Source organism: Pseudomyrmex gracilis, unplaced genomic scaffold, assembly GCF_002006095.1.
Source record: "Pseudomyrmex gracilis isolate BER0280 unplaced genomic scaffold, ASM200609v1 scaffold_84, whole genome shotgun sequence".
NCBI lineage: Eukaryota > Metazoa > Arthropoda > Insecta > Hymenoptera > Formicidae > Pseudomyrmex > Pseudomyrmex gracilis.
The window spans coordinates 242761-265420 of NW_018020668.1; the positions used below are offsets into that span (position 1 = coordinate 242761).

Consider the following 22660-nt stretch of genomic DNA (forward strand, 5'->3'; position numbering starts at 1 on the left):
AAAAAAAAAAAAAAAAAAAAAAACACACAATCGCAAATTAAAACACAACGGAGAATTTGCACTTGGCAAATTCTCCGTGTGTCGGAAAGCGGATGTATCGTTTAGCATTGCGGGGGAAGTGCTTTGCGCGTCCGAGGGTTAATTGTGGAAGTGAAGCAGAGAGATGTCTAACTGCACGTACTGTCTACGCGTACAGTCTTTGCGCCGTGATTCTCTCGCTGTTCTCGACTAGGAACTTGGTCGCTTTAATTGAGTCGCCCCGCGTTTCGCGAACGAACGTTTTGCACACGTGTTGTCGACAAGCGAACATTTCCGCGGAAGTTCCTCGCGAAAGAGTCCTTCACACGTGGCGCGCACTCGCTCGTGGCAAACTCCATTAACACGGGGCGCGCGTATTTATCTCCTTTTCTCTTTCTCTCTCTCTCTCTCTTTTTCACTTCTCGTCCTTTTTCATCGCTAATCTCGCTCTTTTTCGGACGAACCAACTATAAATGAGCGGAGATACTGGCGCGAGATTTACGAGCGCGGCCGTTTTGTTGGATTACAGATAGCCCGTAGTCCGAACTTGTGCTGGGCGCGCGCAAACTAAGTCGCGGTTGCTCGTAAAATCGCGGCGAAAAGAGGCGGCGCGTCATTCGTTACACGCGGGAAACTGCCGCGAAAAGTTACGCGCATTCTCGTTTGCGCTCATCGCGCAAAGATAATTCACAGTGAAATAACATCTTTGAAATCTGTCGAACGATGTTGTTTCCTTTCCTCTTATCACACACCGACGCGTTTATGATAAAAAAAAGCGCATTGGGAATTTTATTATTAAAATAATAAGAGAGAAATTACATAAGCAACTGTCGTTAATTAGGAGACATTAAATAAAGCGCGGGACACTATTAAGTAAATTTTATTCATTCCCGCGAAGTCTCCCAAGTATTTTGCATGACGCCGCCTGTCGCCTCGGACGAATGTTAAGAGAAGGACTTCTTAAACATTCCTCCGTGCTCTTTCGCTTTCTGGACCCGCTCGTTGTCCTCGTCGGGATCGAGTTTAACTTCGCTAATATACTTTTGCGCCCCGCTGCATAGAAGCGAGATGTATCCGCGTTTCTCAGTAATCGGCTCGAACTTCCACGAGTGAACTTCGAATGAATAAAGTTTGCAGACCGAAGGAAGGAAGGAAAAAGTAGACCGCGCGCCCACCGGTTCTTTCTCCTTTGTTTTCGTCGGACCGTTGATTAATCGATGATAATACGTCCGCCAACTTTGAGAAATAATCTATATAAGCGACGCGGTGATGCCTCGGCAGAGAGCGTAAAACTTGTCTATATCGGAAACCGCTCGACTAATTGGAATTTTGCTCGCGGTGACTTTGCACATGCGAGAAACCGAAACGCGTGTTTACGCTACGATTCGCATGGTAAATTAGTTAATTCAATAAACAAGTGATTAATCAAACAACGATGTGTAACAAATTGTTATATTGTATATTTATGACTACCGATAACATTTCGCAATATGGATATGTAAAATGAATAAAGACTCGATTGGATTATATAAATAACTCTCGGTGCTAATTTAAAACCGAGTTAATTTTAGAAAAACTCAATAAAATTGTCAACTAAAAAAAAAAATAAGCCGGTGTAATCTTTCGAACGACGTCGTTTCGGCAATTTTGAATATTTTCGACCGAGGTATATCGAGACCTAGGTCCGCCATTGACGGATTTCATTCCAAGTATTTCTCGTTCCACGCGTCTTCTCAAAGGCTTGGAATTCTCTGCAACAATGTGTCTGCTCTAAGTTCCAGTTTCAATAAAGATCAAAGATTCGCGCGCAAATATATGAGAAAGCAGCGCGCATTGATATTTTTTGATTTCGAGAAGGTCTCGAAATATATTGCCCGTAAGATTGTTCTTTTCCAAAGCACGCGCGGAAAAGAGCCTCTCTCTTGTTAGTGTTATCTTCAAGGATATTCGAGCAAGTCAAAAAAAGTTTCGATACATATATGCATAGTATATATACAAGTTTCATAAACGCATTACGTGGAAAAAAAATTTATCGGATGCTTACTTTGCGGCAAACGATACAGAGAGTCTGCGTGCTTCCGCAAGCTCGCGTGTGCTCAGTAATAAATTCCAATCTTGTAGTATAAGGTGTTACATCGCGTTTTGAGCCGACGATATAGTGAGGCCAGGCCGTTGGTAAACTTTCCGGACAACTTTTAAGCTTGTTTAAACTGCCAACTTTTATCGACCATTACTCGCATCGAGAGAGAAGGAAAGAGGGCGGTTTTAACCGATTAGTTTGCTATCAGAATCGATAGGCAATAGATACGCGCGCGCGCGCGCGTTTTATCCGCGCACGTGCGCAATATATGGTTCTTTTCATGCGTGCTCTTCGTCGCATAGTTTGTATACACGCGCAACATAACACAGAGACGTGATTGCGTAAATTTTCGCTCGCTAAATAGCATTTGCTCTCAAAAATGTATGATGAGAGGTTGATGAAAAGAGAGAGAGAGAGGGTGGGGAGAGAAAGCGTGTCAATATTGTCAGCTGGTAACTCGGTCAACATTTGTTAATTGTTTGCATTGGTCATTTTTGGTTGGTCAACATGGAAACCGCAACGCCGGTTTCGCCAGATGCGGGCGATGTACATATAACTTTGCAAACACCGTCGGAAACTTTCGTTTTCGCGTGTTAGAGTACACCAGAAGCACGACAAACAATTTAGAAGAGCCCGTTAATATTTGACCAGAATGCTCGTGATCAATCGGTAATGTGCGCCAATTAAACGCGTACATATATAAAGTTTGTTTCTGTCAATCATCTGAGTGTAATCATTATGTGTGTGCGTGTGTGTGTGTGTGCGCGCCTCTACAGCAAATATGAATTCGAGATAATTGGGAAAACACTTGAACTAAAATTGCGAAAAAAAAGCAATAAAAAATTCTGCAAACTAACTTTTATTAAAAAATAATTATAAATAATTAAAAAGTTACGTGTTACAATTAACAGTAATTGAATACACGTATTGCAAAAAGATATTTTTTTGTAATAAAAAATTGAACGTTTAAATGTGTCGTATTTTTCGTTTTTGAAAAATTACATATGTATACGAGAACAAAATTTTTTAAGCGAAATTCAGTTACTTAGGCGGAAGTGGACGCCAAGAGCTCTCGGTTCACAAAAATGAAATATGTTGCTGCAGAAAGACGACATCCGCGCGGAGCCCGCGCTTTTTTTCACATTCGCTTCCGCCTTCCTTTTCCAGAGCTCCGAACGTACATAAGCTCCGCGAATTCGATCGCACACTCGTACGGATCGTTTCACTCGTTCCGAACGGGAAACGTTTCGGTCAGGAAACTGGTACGTGTCGTAAAGGACCAATAAAATCGATATTGTGCGCCGTGCGGAAGTGTCGTTTGGTAACGAACCAATTCCACGTCGGTCAAAGTAAATCGTCGTAACGTTGAATGGCGTGTATACGGTATCGCGCAACAAATTCAGCCGCTGCTTCGCAAATCCCCTCCCGATACGGTAAATATTCGTTTTCCCGAGCATTTGCCGAAGTTCATTGCGCATGCAAACTCTCCCCGCTATACATATATATAAATTTATACAAAATTATATCTCTCTGTGTGTGTTTGTGGATTACACGCGCGCACACACACGCGCGCGCGCGCCCGTATTTGCGCGTTATTCTTCGCGCCGGGATATATAACGCCGGATATATACATATACTTTTCTCTCGATGCGCATCTGATAATAAATCCAACGTGGGACATTAATCTATTGTCCGACGCGGAAATACACACAGGATGTTATACTATACGTAATTTCGTCAGACAAGATACTCTTTTATTCGAAATTGATTCGTTCTCCAATTGAAACTATCGAGGATACCTATTTTTTTTTTTTTTTCTACCAGTAATTAAGATCGGAACGCAATAAAAGTCCGCGCTCGCACATATTTCAATAGATATTTTCAAATATTAGAATCAAGATTTAATTGTCGAAATACGTTTCGCGATTTCCGGTGTTCTCTCGTTACAATTTTTATCGATATATAAATGCGCGTTGCAAAATGCGCGTGTTTAGTTCACATCACGCGTGCAGTTAGATTTTTCAATAAAAAAATTAATGCATTTCGCAATGAAGGAAGTAAACAAATATTAGATCTGATACGTTTAATTTTAAACGTATTACTTTTTTTTTTTTGTTTTTTAATATTCTTATAACACCCCGAAAAGTTTTTCGGGGTATCGACTTTAAAAATACGTCGCCGAAGAGATTCCGCTATTAAAATTAAAAGCGTTCCGATGTTTATGAGATTCCTCTTCTCGAGATACGGCGGTAATGTCGAAATCTAATTTGCATTCTGCGCTCTCCGTTTCCGTATCGTTGCAGATGTGCGCGCGCCACATCACCAGCTGCGCTTCCGCGGCGATATCGCCCCCCTTTTTTACGGAGGAAAAACATCTGGGGACCGCCGGGGAAAGCCGGAATGGCACGTGAAGGAGCCATAAAATCGATATTGTAACGCGACAAACTATCTCCGCGCGGTAACGAACCGTTCCCACGTCGGCCGAAGTATAAATCGCGGATCGTACGTACACCATATATCGTGGATACGTGTAACAAACGAGCCGCTCGTCTTTCTTTCCTCCCCCCCCCTCTTGCTTTTATTCGTTTTCGTCTCCTGCGGAGAGTCTCCTATCTCGACACCTCTCTCGCTCTCTTTCTTGGCCGGGTCCAAGGCCATAAAGATCGAGTCTCCCGGGTAAAAGGCGAGAGAGCCTCGTTAAAAACGCGAACCCCGATCTCTCAGCTTCCAGCCGTATAAGCGCGAATGTCTACTCGAGGGAGGGGAGAAGGGTTTGCTGTTACAAGAAGCAAGCCCTCTACTATCGGGGGAAAAATATAGTGCCGGGATAATATCTACGTGTATACAAGCTGTTCGTAACGTCCGTAAATTATTGCGCTGATCAAAAGAACGGTAGGGCTACTACCGAGGAGGTAGGAACGTATCAAAAGGAAATCGAAGACAATATCCAATCTTTTTTTTTTTTTTTTTTTTTATAAGCGTCACGTTGTCCTAAAGATAGAACGGACATGCGGGATCGATAAGTGTGATGGACGAACGCGATGAGGGAAACGCGACGATAAGCTCTTCGTCTTCGTTTTCTTGGGCGAAGAAGACGCGCCGCTGACATGATATGAAGTGACGACATATTTTTGCGTGACATTAAGGATCCTTCAACGAATCGATCGCAGATAACAACGCGAGTCCGTCAAATGAGCATTAATGGTACTCAAATATTAAGTTGCGCTCGAACGGTCGACCGTAGGACGTACTTTAAGGGTGTTCGACTAACGAAGGCGCTGACGTCACTACGCGCTATATAATATATATATAAGATAAGGGAGATGTAATTAAAAGACTTACGAGCTAACGAAGGTCGGAAATGAATGGCTCGTTGATAACTCAGAATTGCCTCCTCGTAATTCTTCCTGCCTTGCTGTAAGATGCCTCTGTAACAGAAAAATAGTCCTTGTTAAATGCCACGTTCAGGGAAAGAGAAGTGTAATTACAGAGACGTTATATACAATCGAGAGAGAGAGAGAAAGAGATAAAGAAATTTAATGGAAAAGATGTTCGATGTGACCTCGACGCCGACGCGACGTTCGAAAGCACGGACTCACTTTGTACTTTACACAGAGCAAACTGATTTCCCGCTAGGCTTAAAGCTCTTCTCTCTCTCTTATCTTAGTAGTTCACATCTATCTTCCGGCTTTCAAAGATATTCACCACTTCGATGTAACATCGAAGTGTCAAATGTCGCGGGAAGAAAGGAAAAGTTTTCCGTCTCTTAGACAGTGAGTGATTAATCTTTTCTCGAAGGACGTCACTTTCAGAAACGATATAAAAATATTACTTGTCAAGACGATGACTTATTGCACGTGAGGTCGCCGCCGCGCGGTGGGATTAAATTGCAGGCGCGCAATAAGCGCGATTCGTGATACCTCCATATATACCTGGGGTTCGTCCTTCTTCCTCCTTTCCTCTCTCGTTTTCTTTCTCTCTCTCTTTCTCTCTCTCTCTCTCTCGCGAGGAGAGCTACATATTTTAGAAAGGACCCACCCGCTTCGGCGTCGCGGTGATTAATCTCCCGACGTAAGTTGTCACCCCGAGAAACGATGAAAATATCACTTGTCGAGGTGAAGTATAGTCGACCGACTCCCGGGGTGGACTCGCGCGCTGCACAAGCACTATCGCTGATATTTTTCTCGTCGCGCTTTATCGAAATCGGACGATATGGCGCGCGGTTATTTTTCTTATTTCCGTATGTGTGTTGCGGTATTTTTCTTACTTCCCGACTAGATCAGAGAGTCGAGAGGCGAAAGAGAGACAGAGCTGTATCGCGAATTCGGAAGATATTTGTGCGCGCGTCGTATATACACGCCGTATTTCTTCATATTTCACAAATTGCTGCCCTCCTCGAAATGAGATTACAATTTACTTACGTACGTTGTTCGGGCTTGTAATCGCGAATCTCCGATGTTCTTTGCGAAATGAAGAAAAAGATCAAACGCGGAGGGTTCGCGCCCATGACGATTTATTATATATATATATATATATATATGTATATAAAGATCCTTCGCGTAAAGATTCGCGCGCTTCGAAATCTCTCCGACCGCGCGCGAACTTTTATAACAAAGCACGTATGTGCAATTTGAATTGGCTCGTAAATTACTGAGTGAACAAAGTTTGCTGTGCATTTCCGCTCCGATGCGTTTTCGCGCCACGCGAAAGCGGAACTGTGTACGCCCCCGTCTTTTTCAGCGCTCTCGTTAATGTTCGAGATATAAATTAACACTAGCAAATTCTCTCCGCTCGGCCGAGTGTCTTTTCGGATTAACAATCTCTAAAAAACAAAATAAAAAAAAAAATAAAATTTTGCACTTAATTTATTGTTAAAATTTAAGATCGCATTTAGCGCGCAAATCGAAATCTCGCGTCGATGCAGCGTCGCGAAAAATTACACTAATGAAGGCGCTTTGTGAGCCTCCGACGAACTTGAAGAAAATGAAAAAAAAAAAGAAAGGAAAAAAAAACACGAAAATGGTGGAGAGAAAAAGGACTCGAGGACGAGGTGAAGGAGGAGCAGGATATTTCCTTTCCTCCTGACGCGCGCGAACCGGCAGGATGAAGAGAATTTCTGTTCGTTAACGAGCCGCTACTCTGCGTTCGTTAACTTTCAACAAGACGAAGATTCGCGCGTGTATATATATATATATATATATATATATACATATATACACATACACGTCCGTCACCTCCCTCCCCTCCCCGTGTTCTTCTCTTGCAACAATCTCCCGTTTGTGCCAATTTGCAATTATACCCTGTATTCTGCTTAATTTGTTATTCAACTCTTGGCTCGTTTACCGGCTATACACTGCGATTTAGTGAAATCTTTGCCAAGCGGTGTATAAAATTCGCAAAGTTATGCTAAATACGTAAAGTACTATGAGAGAAATGTGAGAGAGAGACTTCAGAAAGAGAGAGACTGTAAACAGAACTAAAGGAATAATTTTGAATAATTAATGTAAAAAAAAAAAAAACAGTAAGGTTTTGATAGAGATTGCGTGCGTATCGTGTTAAAAATCTAAATAATGTACATTACCGCGGTTGAAAATAAAACAGAAACGATATATATAATAACACACATGTTACAATATGCACATATCTCGTTCCCGTTATGTATGTACGCGCGGGAAACGATATAAACGCGATCGTGAAAATTTATAAAAAAATATTACGATAATCTCGCTTTCCACCGAATCGAAGTTTCGCACACGCTCGCTTGAATAAAGCGCGCGCGCTTTACCTTTTGTAATATAAACGTTTCCCGTCGATTCTTTACCGCTAATAGTGTTCGATCAAGACTCTGACAGCGTTTAACGCTAAATGCGAAACTGGAGCACGAGTCAATTTACGTAGACGCTCGTGCCAGGGAAAAGACAAATCGCGCGCGTAATTCTCTCCCAATGTCGTTCGTTTAAAACGCAAAACTTAATAAAGCGACGTGACACGTCAAATGCTATTAGTGTCAAAGCGTCGCGCGCGCGCGCGAGCGGGCGAGCGGACACGCGCACATAACGGCTTTCGCGGCAACTCAAAACCGAAACACACATGTGACCAGACTGTCGACCGAAGTAAACCGCAATCACTCGATCGAATCGCGCGGATATAATCACGCGAATTATCTCGGCTTCAACATTGCATTATAGTTCCACGATTGTAAGCGTTTTGCAACGTGTCACGTGTTTCGGTCGGAATATTATAATAGTTCCGATGATGGAAAAACGTGTTTTCTCTGTAAAAAAACTTTGTGTCGCTGAAAAAGTTCGTCGCGCGTAAACAAAGTAAACGGAATATTTGATTTTCACGAAGGTCTTGCAGAGAGAATATAAATAATTTTTTAACACGTAAATTTTGAACGCGAAGTTTCATTTGTCAAATTACGTTTTGACGTTGGTTGACGAAAGCAGCAAAAACGCTCATTGTAACTTAACGTAAAATAACGACATGATAATGATACAAAGAGCTATTTCTATTTCAAAACACTGTAATCTGTGTATCTATAAACAGACAGGGAGAAATACATAATCTATGTACAAACTTCCTTTATATAAACTTCGTTTATATACAAGTGGCTGAAATCCAATTGATAACGCGAGTTTACATCAGAAATTCAATCTGAAAATTTCTATTCTTACATCAGTATTTTGACATTATTCGTTCATTTTATTATTGGAAGTATATTAATATACCTCTTGTAAAAACACTTCCGTCAGATAATGTCGTATAAAACACAATAAACGTGTAAAATTTCGATCATTGACAAAAATGTCAAAATGTAACAAAATTGTTGCAATTAATTATCCAAATTGACTGCATGTATTACGGCATTAGATTACGGCGGTTGATAAAACGTGTGTAATAAATCGAAGGAAGCAGAGACAAGTAAAGCAAGAGTGAGAGTTTGTAATTTCATTAAAATATATTGATGTTTATATACTGGCGGACGTTTCATCGATCGGATCGTGTATTCTGGCTCTAACTAAATTTAACTAAACTTTACTCATACAACTTTACTTCAATGATAGCGATCGTGTGCTTGTTCCCCGTAGACTACACGGTATGGTAATGCGATGCGAAATATTCGCTAACACAAATGATTTAAGCTACGTAAAAATCGGGATGTGATAAATTTACACTTACAAGTGTAAGCCAGCTTCCTCATTTCGCGGATAATAAAGATTACGAAGTAGATTTTAATTCAAAAAAAATATATAAATATATGTTTTTGTTTTGACGTAACTAAAACAAAAAAAAAAAAACGGTATCGTAAAAATTAATAAAAATAAGATGAACTTTTTCCAATATACTATCAAAGCCTCTACGCATGTGAAATTTATTTTTCACCAATAAAGAATGTGTTACGATGATGATAATAATAATAATAATAATAATAATAATAATAATAATAATAACAATAATAATAATATATTACTATAGCGGATTTATAATTTGAACATCACGAAAGAGCTTAATAAATCCGCATTGCGCCGTACAAAAATCATGCTAAAAAAGCACACATATATTCAAATGTATAAAAAAAAATTGTCTCTAAAAGGTGAATGCATTTTTAGTGTTATATATTTCGACGTATATATAAACGCGCGTATATTCAAAAACTCTCCGATATTAAATTTTGATTGGAGAGCCTCGTCGAGCGGGGTACGATATTAAAAAAATCGTTAATATTTGCACACAGCAGAGAGTTACGCACTTCAATGTGTCGCTAATTTCTTGCGTGCGCTTCGCGGTCGTGCAAAAAGCGATGGTGATATAAATCATGCGCGACGGTTCGCGCGTTTCCGCATTTAATTATGCAGCTCGTCGCGATGTGATAACACAAACGATGCGCGCGTCTAAAAAAATTGATTGCAGGCCATAAACGCATAGAAGAGAGAGAAGATATATTTATATAAAAACTTAATAATCTCGTAAATAAAATATTTGCTCGTTGCTGGTTAAACTGTTTTGTATTTATGTATATTTAAAATGTTAATTTATTAGATGGTGTAAATATACACAACAACAAACATGCATTATAACTTTTAGATCACAATTTGTGTCGCGCTGGGCCATAGAAAAATAGTTTTTCTCCAGCTGACGCGTGTATGTTAGTAGAATCTCGCGCGCGACAACACGTCATTTCAACACCATCCAAGTTTTAATATCATTCAAAAGAAATTTAAAAAAAAATATATATATATATTTGTATATAAGTCGTATTGTGCGATTGTCGATCTAATAACGGAAATATATCTCGAAACATCATAAAAACTCGCGCATCTTCGTTCTCGATCTTTAATTTCCGTGTGAAAAAAGTTTCGCAGCGAACAGTTTCAGACGATAAAAAGCGCGACAAAAATCACGAAAAAAAAAAAAAAAACAAATAAAACATCTGCGACGACTTATGCGATAGCGAGCGGCGCCGGAACGAGAGCGAATGTCGTCACGGTGGCGTCGATATCACGGGGTGTTAATCGCCGATCGCAAAACGCTAGCCCCCGGTGGCGATCGGGAGCGGGAGCGGGACGGCGCGATAAACCACGCGGTCGGCTTACGGATCTCGCAATGGCGCCAATCGATAATGCCTGAATTGCCAGACGGAATAAAAACGGCAATAAAGGCCTCGACGGGACGATATGCGGAAACGATAGCCCGCCCGTCGATCTGCCCGCCGACGGACGGGGCGAGTAAAGCAGCTGAAATCGATCGCGCGCCATCGTGTATAATGCGGCATTATCCTTATGAATATTAAATTTGGCCGTAATCCGCGCGCGCTATACCGGATATGAAACCGGCGTTTGTATCACCGCGCGCGGATAATGTAGCGGATTTCGCTGGCTGATTATTTATTGTCATCTCGTTAACGCTAACGACAGCGTCGCCTTTGCTGTAGAATCCCCCGGTCTTGTATGAATTTCGTTGTGCTGCGCGTCAAGTTATCGCAAAGAGTGTGCGATCCTTATCTACATCGAACATATTTCATCGTTAGATATGAGTAGATAAAAAAATAAAAAAAAAAAAAATTGCTGAAATAAAATTCGTCTCTCCTTCGATTCGAGAAATGACAGAGAAGCAAAGAGACGAGAAGCGAGTGTATTATAAAAATGGTTGTTACTGTATCGAGGACGACAATATCAGCGCAGTTACTTTGCCAAATGGCCGAAAGCCGACAAATCGTGGCTTATCTGCGATCGTCGCCTTTCGCCGGCCGTATTCGCCGAGCGGCATCAATTTCGCCGTCCAGCCACGTTCGTCAGAACGCATTTATCGCGAATGGCGCCGCGACGACGACGACGACGACGACGACCGTCACCGCCATTGTCGTCGCCGTCACTGTCATCATCGACGCTGTCCCGCACTGAATTGCTCGATCGACCGCCGCCATTGTCACGTGAAAGAGCCGCGCGCGGTATGCTCGTGACTGTCGAATGGTCCGTCGATGCGGTTATCTCCGGTGGTCATACCCCCGGACTTTTCCAAGTCGAAATCAGGTTCGCGGATTTTCAACCGTACGTCGGCGGCTCTAAAATCCGACCCGCAAAGTGCAAATACGAGAGAAAATCGCCGCGAACAAACATTGCGAGGACATCGATAGCGAGCGAACGTTTCAACTCCTGCTTTCCGTAGAAAATCCTAAATCCTGGAAAAAAACTAAATATAGAAAATGTAAACATATGTGTGTGTATGTGTGTGTGTGTGTGTATACTCTATATATTGAAAAGAAGAGAATGCATCGTTCTAAAGTCTTCTGAAATCTATATAAAACCGCTGTATGTGAAGTTTTGTGAAATTGAAAACGTAGTACCAATCTTTGTCACAAAAACAACGGGGGACGTACATTTTTCACAAACAAATATTTGACATAAACACTCACAAGTCGCGCGCGCACTTATTATTACATTTTATTTTTATAAAACAAAATGAAATATATAGGTTTTGTGCAATTAGATTTAAGCACGACTTTTTTTTTTTTCCAGCACACTGTATCGCTGCGAAACAGTCACGTGAGGTCAACGTTTCTCTTTCGTCCACTCTATTACATTATCCGATATTTACTTTTATTCTTCCACGGAAAATTGGCTCGGGATGACTGCAAAGAAGACGGTTTCTTCCGACCGCACACAGCCGATAATTCGAAGCTTTTCTTTCTTTTCCTCGTATCGAGGTACCGCGCATGATTCCGTAACGGTCAACGATTTACGGCACCCTCACCGTGTTTTAACGATCGCTTTTAAAGGGCTCGGAAAAGGAAAGGAATGAGTCCTTTCGACCGAGGCGTCGCGCAAACACAGAACGACGCCAGGCGTCGGAATATAAATCGTGAGAGACTCGACGCAATTTTATGTACTCTGCCTCGTAAAAAAGAATTTATAACGATTTTATGCGGCGCTAGCGGGCGAGCGCGGCATGTCCCATCGACGATTTCGAGAGAATTTATGTTTATTAATTGTTTATCGGATCGGCCAGAGTCCCGAGAAAACGGCCGGTTTTCATGTAGCGTCGCCGGGGAAAATACGCCGATATAACGAGTGAGATTTATTGTTACGACGATCGAATGCTAATTATGCACAATTAATGCGTGATTGGATAAATTAATATACAAACAGTTATATAAAAGTACGTCAATATAAAAATGACGCGGTTCAAAAAACCTATTCAGGAAATATTGAAAAAGACAGATCCGTGCGTGTTGTATTTTTTCATCAAAAGTAAAAAGTGTCTTAAAAAATTCGAGATAAAAAAATCTAAATAAAAATCTCTACTAAATTTACTTCTAAATTTTCTTCTGAAAGGATATATCCTCTATTTACAGTCTGTCGTTTTGTAAAGCGTCTCGACTAGACATTAATTTTTATGGCCGATTTCTCGGATAAGCTGCACGGGAGTTTCCGAAAGCCAGAAATAACTTGCGCGACGCGCTTGTTATAGCTTTCGCGAAAGAATACGGTCGAATGGAAGTTCCGTATTCGAACGCCTTTCCCGTGTTCCTTGTGCGAGTTACGAGTTTTCCGATACCGATCGAAAGTTTCAGCGAAAGTTTTAAATTGTTTTTTTTTTTCGCTTTGCATCAGAGAGTAATTATCTCGTAGCGACTTCGTCAAAAAAATAACATAATTAAAGAAACTTACTAATTACGCAGTTGTGTGTTAGCGATGTAGAAATTGAAATAGAATGTCATTTCTTATGTGTTATCGTTTTTGTTCCCTATAAAATACATGATGATAAAAATATTTCGGCCGAAATATATATTCTCGCGAAAAGCAATTGATGATAACCGTGCGGTACCTCGTCAATAAGATACGAATAGACCTTGACGAATATGGTCGAGGAAACAGCAGCTTTTTCGCAAAGTCGGACTTACGGTTCCTTGCCGCTACTTGGCAACGTTCCCGCGTAAAGAAAAACGCCGCTCGGAACTTCGAACTCTCGATTGGGTAAACCACCGTGAAAATCGGCCACGTATCGCGCGCCGACTTTCATACCAAAAGCAATTTTTATTATAAATCATAAATATAGAAATACATGCTACTACGTATGTAAATAAAAGTTATCCTTTTTCTCAGGAAAAATTTAAGAAAAACCAATTTTCAGAAATAAGAAAAAACATCGTGTAAATTAATTGAAGAGTCAAAAGAAACAACTGACTCGTGTTATATAGATTGCAACAATTAATTAAAATTAAAAATCGACGCGTCAACAACTCATTGTTTATTTAAAGATAAAATTCTCAAATTTGTGAAAAGAAAATTTTTGCGCAACATACGTTCGGGACTGCAATATCTTGAAATCAGAGCAACTGCGGGACTGCAATTGTGCGGTTGGAGCTTCGAAAGCACGGAATGTTCTGCATTCGAAAGCGTAACGTATTCTTCTCTCCGTTTTCAAACCGCAGAGAGACGCAGCTTGCGCGTCTGATGCAGGAATAGGGTATATCGATTTAACGCGCGCGTCATCCGCGCGCGTTGATAAGTTTCCAGTGGCCGAATAAAATTCCACATCGGGATCGATCATCTTTTCCAAACGAATTAGTATCGTAACGTACGTTGTACTTGTCATTTACACGCCTCGCATTGAGAACGATCGAAGTGCTCTCGAGGCTCACTTGTTGTCAGTATTGCAAAAGTGTTAAATCCGCAAACATCAAAGGGACGAGCTCGACGCGAAAGTGTTTCAAGCGACATCGACGTTTCAATCGACATCCCTCGACACCGCGGATTCGATAGCGATTTTTATCTGTTCTCTCTCGTTTTTTGCAATGTGTTGTAGGTCGGCAAATATTGTATCCAGATAGTAGAGCAAAATCGTCGTTACGTCACGACTTGCAAAATATTTGGAATAATCTTAGAATTATTTACACAAAGAAATTAAAACTCTTTGATCTCTCGCGTTAACTTCTTTTCGTCCGATCTTAGAAAATGATATAATATTATAAATTTATGAAATACACAATACATTTTGCACAGACTGTATTATCAAAATTAACTCAAAGAATATAAAAAACAAAAACAATCGCAAAGTTATCATACAAATCACGAGGCACGGTAGTGCCTCTTATGCGCGAAATTCATGTAATTGAGAAGTGAGGAGATTTTCATGAGGCAATATCTCAAAACCGACTGAACCAATCAGCAATTTCGTTTAAGTCTCAATTGCTTCAAGACAAAACATTAAAAAAAAGAGTATTCTCGCGTTTTGTTTGTGCTTCCGAGTTGGGAGATAGGTGACGATAAAGTTTCGAAGTGAGAAATTCACGTTTTCAGAAAACGTCATTATTATCGTCGCCGTGCGATCAAAATGTGTGCACGTTTCTATGCTTGCTAACAGAGATGGCATACATGAGTCACGTGAGAAGAGAAAAAACATCACATGACTAAAGTATAAAGTCACGTGACAGGGAAGAGAAGAAAAACAACACGTGACTTTAAAAACGTGACCAAAGTAAAGTCCCGTGACAGGGAAAAGAGAAAAACAACAACGTGACTAAAGTCGCGTGACTTCAAACGCGTGACTAAAGTAAAGTCACGTGACAAGAAAAGAAAGAAAAACAGCACGTGACTAAAGTCACGTGACAGGGTCGAAAGGAAAAACATTACGTGATAGTTTCTTTGCTCTGTTTTAAAATGAGATATCATTGTGCGCAATAGTTCAACCTGTTTGAAATCGGACCAGCGGCTATCTCTCCGGCTTTGAGTGTACATTTGTCCAGTCATTTTCGCGCGATATGGTAATAAACAAGCAAACAGAAACCTAATTCCGCTCATATATAACCACAACGTTGGTTCGTGTCTGTGTGTATGGTTTGCTTGCTGAATATTGTACCTGGTGTACCGTAGCCTAACGTGCCGATATCCTTTGCCGACAAACCTGAGCGGCGCAGGCGAACGCGCAACCTTAACGAGAGCTCGTCACGCTCGCGCGGTCCGCTCATTATCGAGTAGCTCGTATGTAATTTGCGGTTTCGAACTGTTTTTCTTCTGCTGGTGTCCGTTGAATTATGCAGCGCGGCGATGCGGAAAAAGCGGGCCAGCCTCCGTTTTCCTCTTCTATGTGTTTTACGACGGAATCGAAGATAAATATTTTCGATTTGTAAAAGCGGGTCGGTGTGCGCGCGCGCGTTCGTTAAAACATTCTTGCGATTATTTAACCAGGTTCGACAAGCAAAACGAATGTAATATTCGATAGAGAGAGAGAGAGAGAGGCCTAATTTTCGTCCTCGTTCGATGTATGTGTGTGTGTCAGAGTAACGCTCGGTAACGCGTGCTAGAGTTACGTCGCGCGCATACAAACATTATTATACGTGCGCACACGTGCGCACTTTCTGGTGCACACACCACCGGGGGAGAGAGAGAGAGAGAGAGAGAAGACCGCGCTTGCTGTCACGCAACGTTCAATAAAGCCGTGGCAACAAGCTCGCAGCATTGTTTCCCAACAATATAATATGTCACTTCAATCGCAACGTATTATTCGGATGCACCGGACGCTACATTCAGCGTCGAGGAGTCTGCGCGAGAGAAGATAATTTACGAAGAGGAGATTGCGCACATAGGGATGCAGTCGTGCGATAAGTCTGCTCTCGTTATGATTATGACGTGCAAAATGATGATGTGAAATAAAACTGGAATTGCGTCACAACTCTCTCTGCGCTCTCTCTTTGTAAACGTTGCCTTAAGCGGCAACGAAACGCGTTAATCGAAACACGACACACATTTTTTTGTCCTACACGTCCAATTTTTTTTTTTTTTTTTTTTTTTTTATACAAAGAAACTTTGAAACCAACTATTTCTTTTTATATACGTTATAACAAACACACGTCAAAAGATCTGCGTGAGAGCGTGTGTGAGTGTATCGCGTGTACGGGATTGAGATTTTTCAGCCAAAAAAAAAAAAAAAAAAACGTTTTTAACTAAACAGACAAATTGCCAACGATATTCGGATTGTTTTATTTTTTTTCAAGATGATAAAAAATGTATAGCAACACAGATTCGCGTTTTGCGAGAGATTTTGATGTCACGTTTTTTGTGTCGAATTACTTGTTTTCGCTTAAAATTATCTCGTGCATCGAACACTTTTGGAACAAACCTGTATCCGATTAGCGTGATGTCACGAAATGCTCCCCGATAACGTGGTAAAGCGAACGAAATAGATCGCCGGTATCATGTCACGTCAAGTAACACGAGACGCGTCACGAGGGTAATTTTTCATGTAGAAAGATCCTATATTCTCTTCCGACATTTCGCTTCTCCGCGACGTTTTTGCATTACGAAAGTGTGTTACATGGCTAGCGAATCGATATTAAGCATCAACGATATTATATATTATATAACGGGAATGCGCGTGGGCGGGATGTACTTGCTCTCTTGTACGCACCGCGATGTGTGATCAAAATTTTTTTAAATATTACAAATTAAACCCCCATTTCTCTCGAAGCTTTTAGCGGAAATTGAAAATCCGAATGGGATATATATATATCGATGAATACCGCTCTTAGCGGTAAAATACCCCACTACAAACACATCCGGAGCTCACAACGTTTTCGCCGTTTGTTGCATTCCGACGTATAATCGTTTCGCGCTAATGAAAGTCTTGGAGAGAATGCGGGGGAAGAAGGGGAGAAAATTTCAAACGAGTATTTATTTATTTATTTATTTATTTTTTTTTTAAACGGCGGAGAATCGACAAAAGCGTTTTCGCAGCAGCGATGGGGGTTCTGACCTGTTTCGCTCCGGTTTCTACCGTTCATTTCGTTTCTCTATTACGTGCACCGCGCGCGCGTTATTCTTTACAATCTCCGTGCTGAAGCTAAATATTTGTAAAAATACGTTGTCCAGCGTCGGAAAAGTCGGTACTTCGAGAACGCGTATTGTCTAACGCGATTGAAATCCTTGTTTCACAACAAAATCGTCATTGAAAAGCGAAACACACGTGTACTCCGTTTTCCTTTTCCCGCGAGATTTACAACAATAATTCTTATCTCGACGAATAAAATTATAATAGGATAAACCTTATTCCGTAAGATTTCTATCAATCTTAAAATCAATTCAAAATTCAAAAAATTAATCGGAAAGAGTGTCACGTTATATATTTTTGTTCGCGAATCACAGCGGTCACGAAATTCCGTTGATTTAAAACGCATATAAATTTCTCGCAGATTGATTCTCGGTCTAATCTCTTCACTCCGGACGTCCGATATATATATATATATATTTTCCACGCCAAAATCAGAAGCCATCGGCACGAAATCGTGCGGCAAGGGCGCGCGTCTGTGATTTCGTGGAACATATGTTAAATCGTGGAAGAACTCGCGCGATCGGGGAGAAACGCGGTGGAACATTTATTTTTCCGCTCGGTTTTGTCGAACGGCGGGGTTTGAACGAATCCGAATCGTTCGGTTTTCTCCGAGTATTACAGAGCCAGAAATGAAATCGTTCTGCACACTGGCGCTTTCCCCCGCCCGGTCTTTGTCTCTTTGCCAAACTATATTTTTTTTTTTTCACCATCGGTTTTGCAAACGCTCCCTCGTTCTTCTCCATTCCTCGCTTTTTTTTTTTTTTTTTTTTTTCGGTGATCTCCTTCGTTCTCGTTTTTACACCCGCGTGTGTGTAGCTTAGCGCGGAATCCGCGCGCGCGGGTTTTCGATATTACAGCGCGAAAAAATTTGTATGTCGCTGAATGTCGGGAGTAAACGAGTTTCTCCCGACTGTGTTTCTGGTATTCCGTTTCTGTGTTTCTCGTCATTCCCGGTCCAAATCCAAAAAGTCAGCGGCACCGGTTAACGACAGCCTTTCCATCGCGCGTTTCGAAAGTAACTACGTTCGTTGTATCTTTATCTTTTGCGCGTTTCACAAAATTTCACAACGCGGGTGGAATACGCGCGGAAGTTGCGAAACAAATATTGCCGCATGAATTTGCACATTAAGCTTTTGAAATATATGAACTCAAACATCGAATATTTGTTGAAGCTTCTACGGTAGTTAATAAACGTGTATATATTTCGTGCTCGTATAATTCGCGATTACTATAATATCGAGAAATTAGGTTAAAACATCGGCTCTCGCAAACTGCGTCCAACAATTAAATACATTGACTTTGTATCGTATATAATAATAGCTATTGTGAAGAAGTTTGGGCGACAACTCGTTTTCGAATTGAGAGAATGAGTCTCGCGCGAAAGAGTCTCGCATCGAGCCGTGTTAATGCAATAATTATAATTGCGCGTGATGCATTTTCCGCGTGCATTCTTTTTTTTTTCCGCAACAAATAATTTCTTTCGCGCGGACATTTATTTTATATTTAAATGCCGCGAACGCGGGACGGGAAACGCGATATCGCAAAACGCATTTTCAACGTCACGGCTCGTCGGGTTTCAGCCGTTATTTTTTCGCGACGGCGGTACGTGAGCAAAATTGCGCCCCGACAAAATCATGACGCCCAGCAACAATCGTCGGCGCTGCCTGATTTTCTTAGACGCCCGGCACCGGTATACGGCTCATGCCAACGGCTCTCATTTCTTCACAATGCTCTTCTTCTTCTTCTTCTCTCATTCTCACTCTCTCTCTCTCTCTTTCTTCTTTCTCGCCATGCCGAACGAAGTCGGAGAATAATTAATTTTCACCGTCGCTATTGTCTTCGCCTTCGCGTAACAAGTGGACGGCTGAAAGTGGCCATTTTCAGAAACATCGTCGTGGTTTTTTGCGTATATCTCTTACGCTACACGTCTCTCCGAGAGAGTCGGCGCACCCTCAAACAAATATACACACACATATTGTACAACAATACGTGTGGTACGTATGAAAAGTTGCAGCCATGCGTTCACTATGGAATGCGATACGTTCAGTTGCGTCATAAAGAGCCAAGTCACGCGAGCTTTATATATTATTCACGCAGCCACGCCGCATTCGCAATCGCGCATCCTTTTTGTTCTCTTTCGCGTTTTTTACGCCTCCCCTCTCTGTCCCACCACTCGGCGTTCCATCGCGTTTTCTTTCTTCTTTTTTTTTTTTTTTTTTTTCTGCACATTTTACACAACCGGGGGCTTAATATCTCGCGCGGACGAAGCGCGCGCGATCCGCAAACATCCTAGCCGCATGTTACACACAAACGTGGCGCGCGGGGGGCGAGGGCAATTTCATCGGTCATCCGACAAGATCTGCTTGCGCAATATTTACCGTCGCCATCGCGCGCGACCACTCTCTCGCAATTGTTACCCGTCAAGTGTCATAAAGCTAAATTTTCCCGGCCGCGCGCGTGGTCTTGGCTGCGACCGAGCGCGCCGGAGTTTTTAACCTTTTTGATGTGGGGCGGGGGCGTCAACTTTAATAATTCAGATTCTCCGATCCGATACAGATTTGAGTTTACATTTGTCGCTACCCGCACTTCCTATTAGTACCATTGTCCTATTAGTACCATTGTCCTATTAGTACCATTGTTGCATATTCAACACGACAGGTGATTCTTCGTGCAAAAAATAAGTCAAAAAATGTAGAATAAAATGTTTTCCCCTGCGAGAGTTTTACTTTTACTTGCTTACGATTTTTCGAGAAAATCGATTGTAAGAATCGATATATCGTATTTATTTTTGTCATCAAATGTCTTCTTTCGATCGAACAGTTGTTGACAAATTTTTGAGAACGTGGACGCCCCTTAAATATCTCCCCTTGTGCGATATTTCTTTCGAAACACTTTTGAACTGATCCATAAAGCGCTCGAAGAGATAAAAGATCAAACGCATTGATCTTTTAAACGAATAACGTAGGTGCTTCTCGAGTACAAGAATGCTCTCGGTGTCATCGGGTCGGGGCGACGACGGTTCGCGTGCAACGGCGGCTCCTGACTTCACTTCCGCCGAAGAAGTGCGGCTTTTGCGCAATATTTACGACGATACCGGCACTTTACGGCGATTGCTTCGCTCCCTTCTTTTTCGAAACGTCGGGATGCATTTTATCTCGCGTACGTACCACCAAGACCCGGGGCGTCCGTGCTGCCTGTCGTCGTTTCCCGATCGAGGCCGCTCAAACAAACGGGAGATGGCGTTTAGCGGTACGAAAAATATACGATCACAGCCGCGGTGTCAATCGCCGAGATATATATATACGACTGTTTTGATGCCGCTAAAACTACGCGCCTGCTTACGTTTATGCAGTCCCTTTCTCGTCTACGAACGGGGGGAGAAGAGGGAAGAGAAGGGGCTTTCATCTTTCTTGTTTTCGCCGCGCTTATTGGCCAAGTTTTCAGACGGTAGCGTCGTATCGAGGGCGCCTCCGAGTTTCCGTTGTCGTTTGCAAAGTAAATCGCGCGCGCGTTTGAAAGAGATCCCTTTCTTCCTCCGTCTGCCTCCTTTTCCTTCTTATCCTCCGGCGACATTGCTCACTTCATCCCTCCGCCCCGCCGTCGTTTCCGCGATCTTCTCATAAGACTCTCGCGCAACGTAAGACACAAAATAGAATCTAGACAGAAGAAACTTTTTGCACGACCGCGTAAAAAAGGCATCAGAATCTTTTTAACATCCGCGAGAGAGAGAGAGAGAGTAGTCGAGAGAAACCCTTTGGGAGGAACAACTCAGCTTCAATTAGATTCCTCTTTCGTTTGTTTCGTTTGTTCCTGATTCGTCCGTGAATCCGCGCAAAATATAATTTTTATCTCTCGCGAAAAAACACGCACTCTCCCGCATGTGATTTGCAAAAAGCTCAAAGTTGTTTCCCTTTCCCTTCCGGTTTATATGCGTCACGCACCGAATAATTTCCGATTTAATCTCTGTTCTTCGGAAAGGAAATGATAACGACGAGGCGGGATTCGGAAAGATGAAGACGCCGCTTCAAATCAAAGGAAAGATATATTTACAAACTTAAGAGCCTTTACCTCGCGCGAAATTTGTACTCGCGCGCGCGCGCGTACTACAGGGGGAATTCGGAAGAAGAGGAGAAGAGGAGAAGAAGATGCAATCGCGGTATTACGCCATGTAAAATTCTCGCGCGAGTGAATAATTTAACAGATGCGGACCCCGCGCGGAATAAATTTTACAGGAAGGAGCGAAAGATGACTCTCTCTCTATCGCACGAAGCTTTCCGACAAAACAAATAAACACACGAACACACGAATTTGACAGATATCGGCTACGTTAATGTCGCGCGCGCTTTGAAAACCGCGCCAGCCGGTCGGAGCTATATCACCGTGGATCGTTCGCGATGCTTTATGACTCGGCCGCTATCCTTCACGAGAACGAATCGCCACAAGTAACCGACGAACGAGACACAAAGCGCAATACGGACATGATGCACGGCTACAACATCTCTCCCACGTCTGGCTCATCCCCCGTTTATCCCACCGGGTTGCGCAAGGATCGGCCATTCCGCTCACGTCGCTTACATCACTTACATCGCTCTCGTCGCCGGGGACGCGAGCGCCGCGCCAAGTCAGAGCCAATTTCATTCGCGTGTTCGAAGTCGAATTACCTTCAGCCAACTCTCTCTCTCTCTCTCTCTCTTTCTTCTCCTTCTTTTCTCTCTCTCTCTCTCTCTCTCTCTCTCTCTCTCTCATTCGGTTAATAACGACTTCGGCAGACAGCAACGGGCAACGAACGAGAGGGTTCAACTTCGGTAGGTCGGATCGGCTCGACGACGATGAATAAGGAACCGTCGTTGCGAGAGCGAGCCGACTAACGTCGGAAACCTATTATTCCGAGCGGAGTTTAAGGTAAGATTCAGGGTTGCGCTAGAGCGAATTGAAACACGGATGTTAGAACGAAAATGTGCAGAGAAACGAAGTAGCCTATCCTACCTACCTACCTACCATTGAGTTCGCGCTAATTTTACATCGCTTAAAATTTATAGACGGGATGTTAAGGCGCTTATTAAGGCAGCGCGCTCTCGAGTATCCTCCAGGATCCGTAAGTTTTCCAAAGCGGCCGCGCCGTGGACGTAATGATCCCCTCCTCTCTCCGCGCTTCTCCACACTAACGTCACACCGTAATACCGCACGACGAGCTCTCTCTCTCTCTCTCTCTCTCTCTCTCTCTCTCTCTCT

The 22660-nt window shown here is 42.3% G+C and overlaps 1 protein-coding gene across 1 annotated transcript in view; it reads right to left on the bottom strand.

The window, feature by feature from the left end:
* Window positions 1-22660, bottom strand: part of LOC109855233 (transmembrane and TPR repeat-containing protein CG4341) — a 209993-nt gene that overhangs the window by 32517 nt on the left and 154816 nt on the right. The window contains exon 6 of the mRNA XM_020429243.1: window positions 5441-5526. Coding sequence (XP_020284832.1) covers window positions 5441-5526 — 86 coding nt within the window. The remainder of the gene's footprint in view (window positions 1-5440; window positions 5527-22660) is intronic.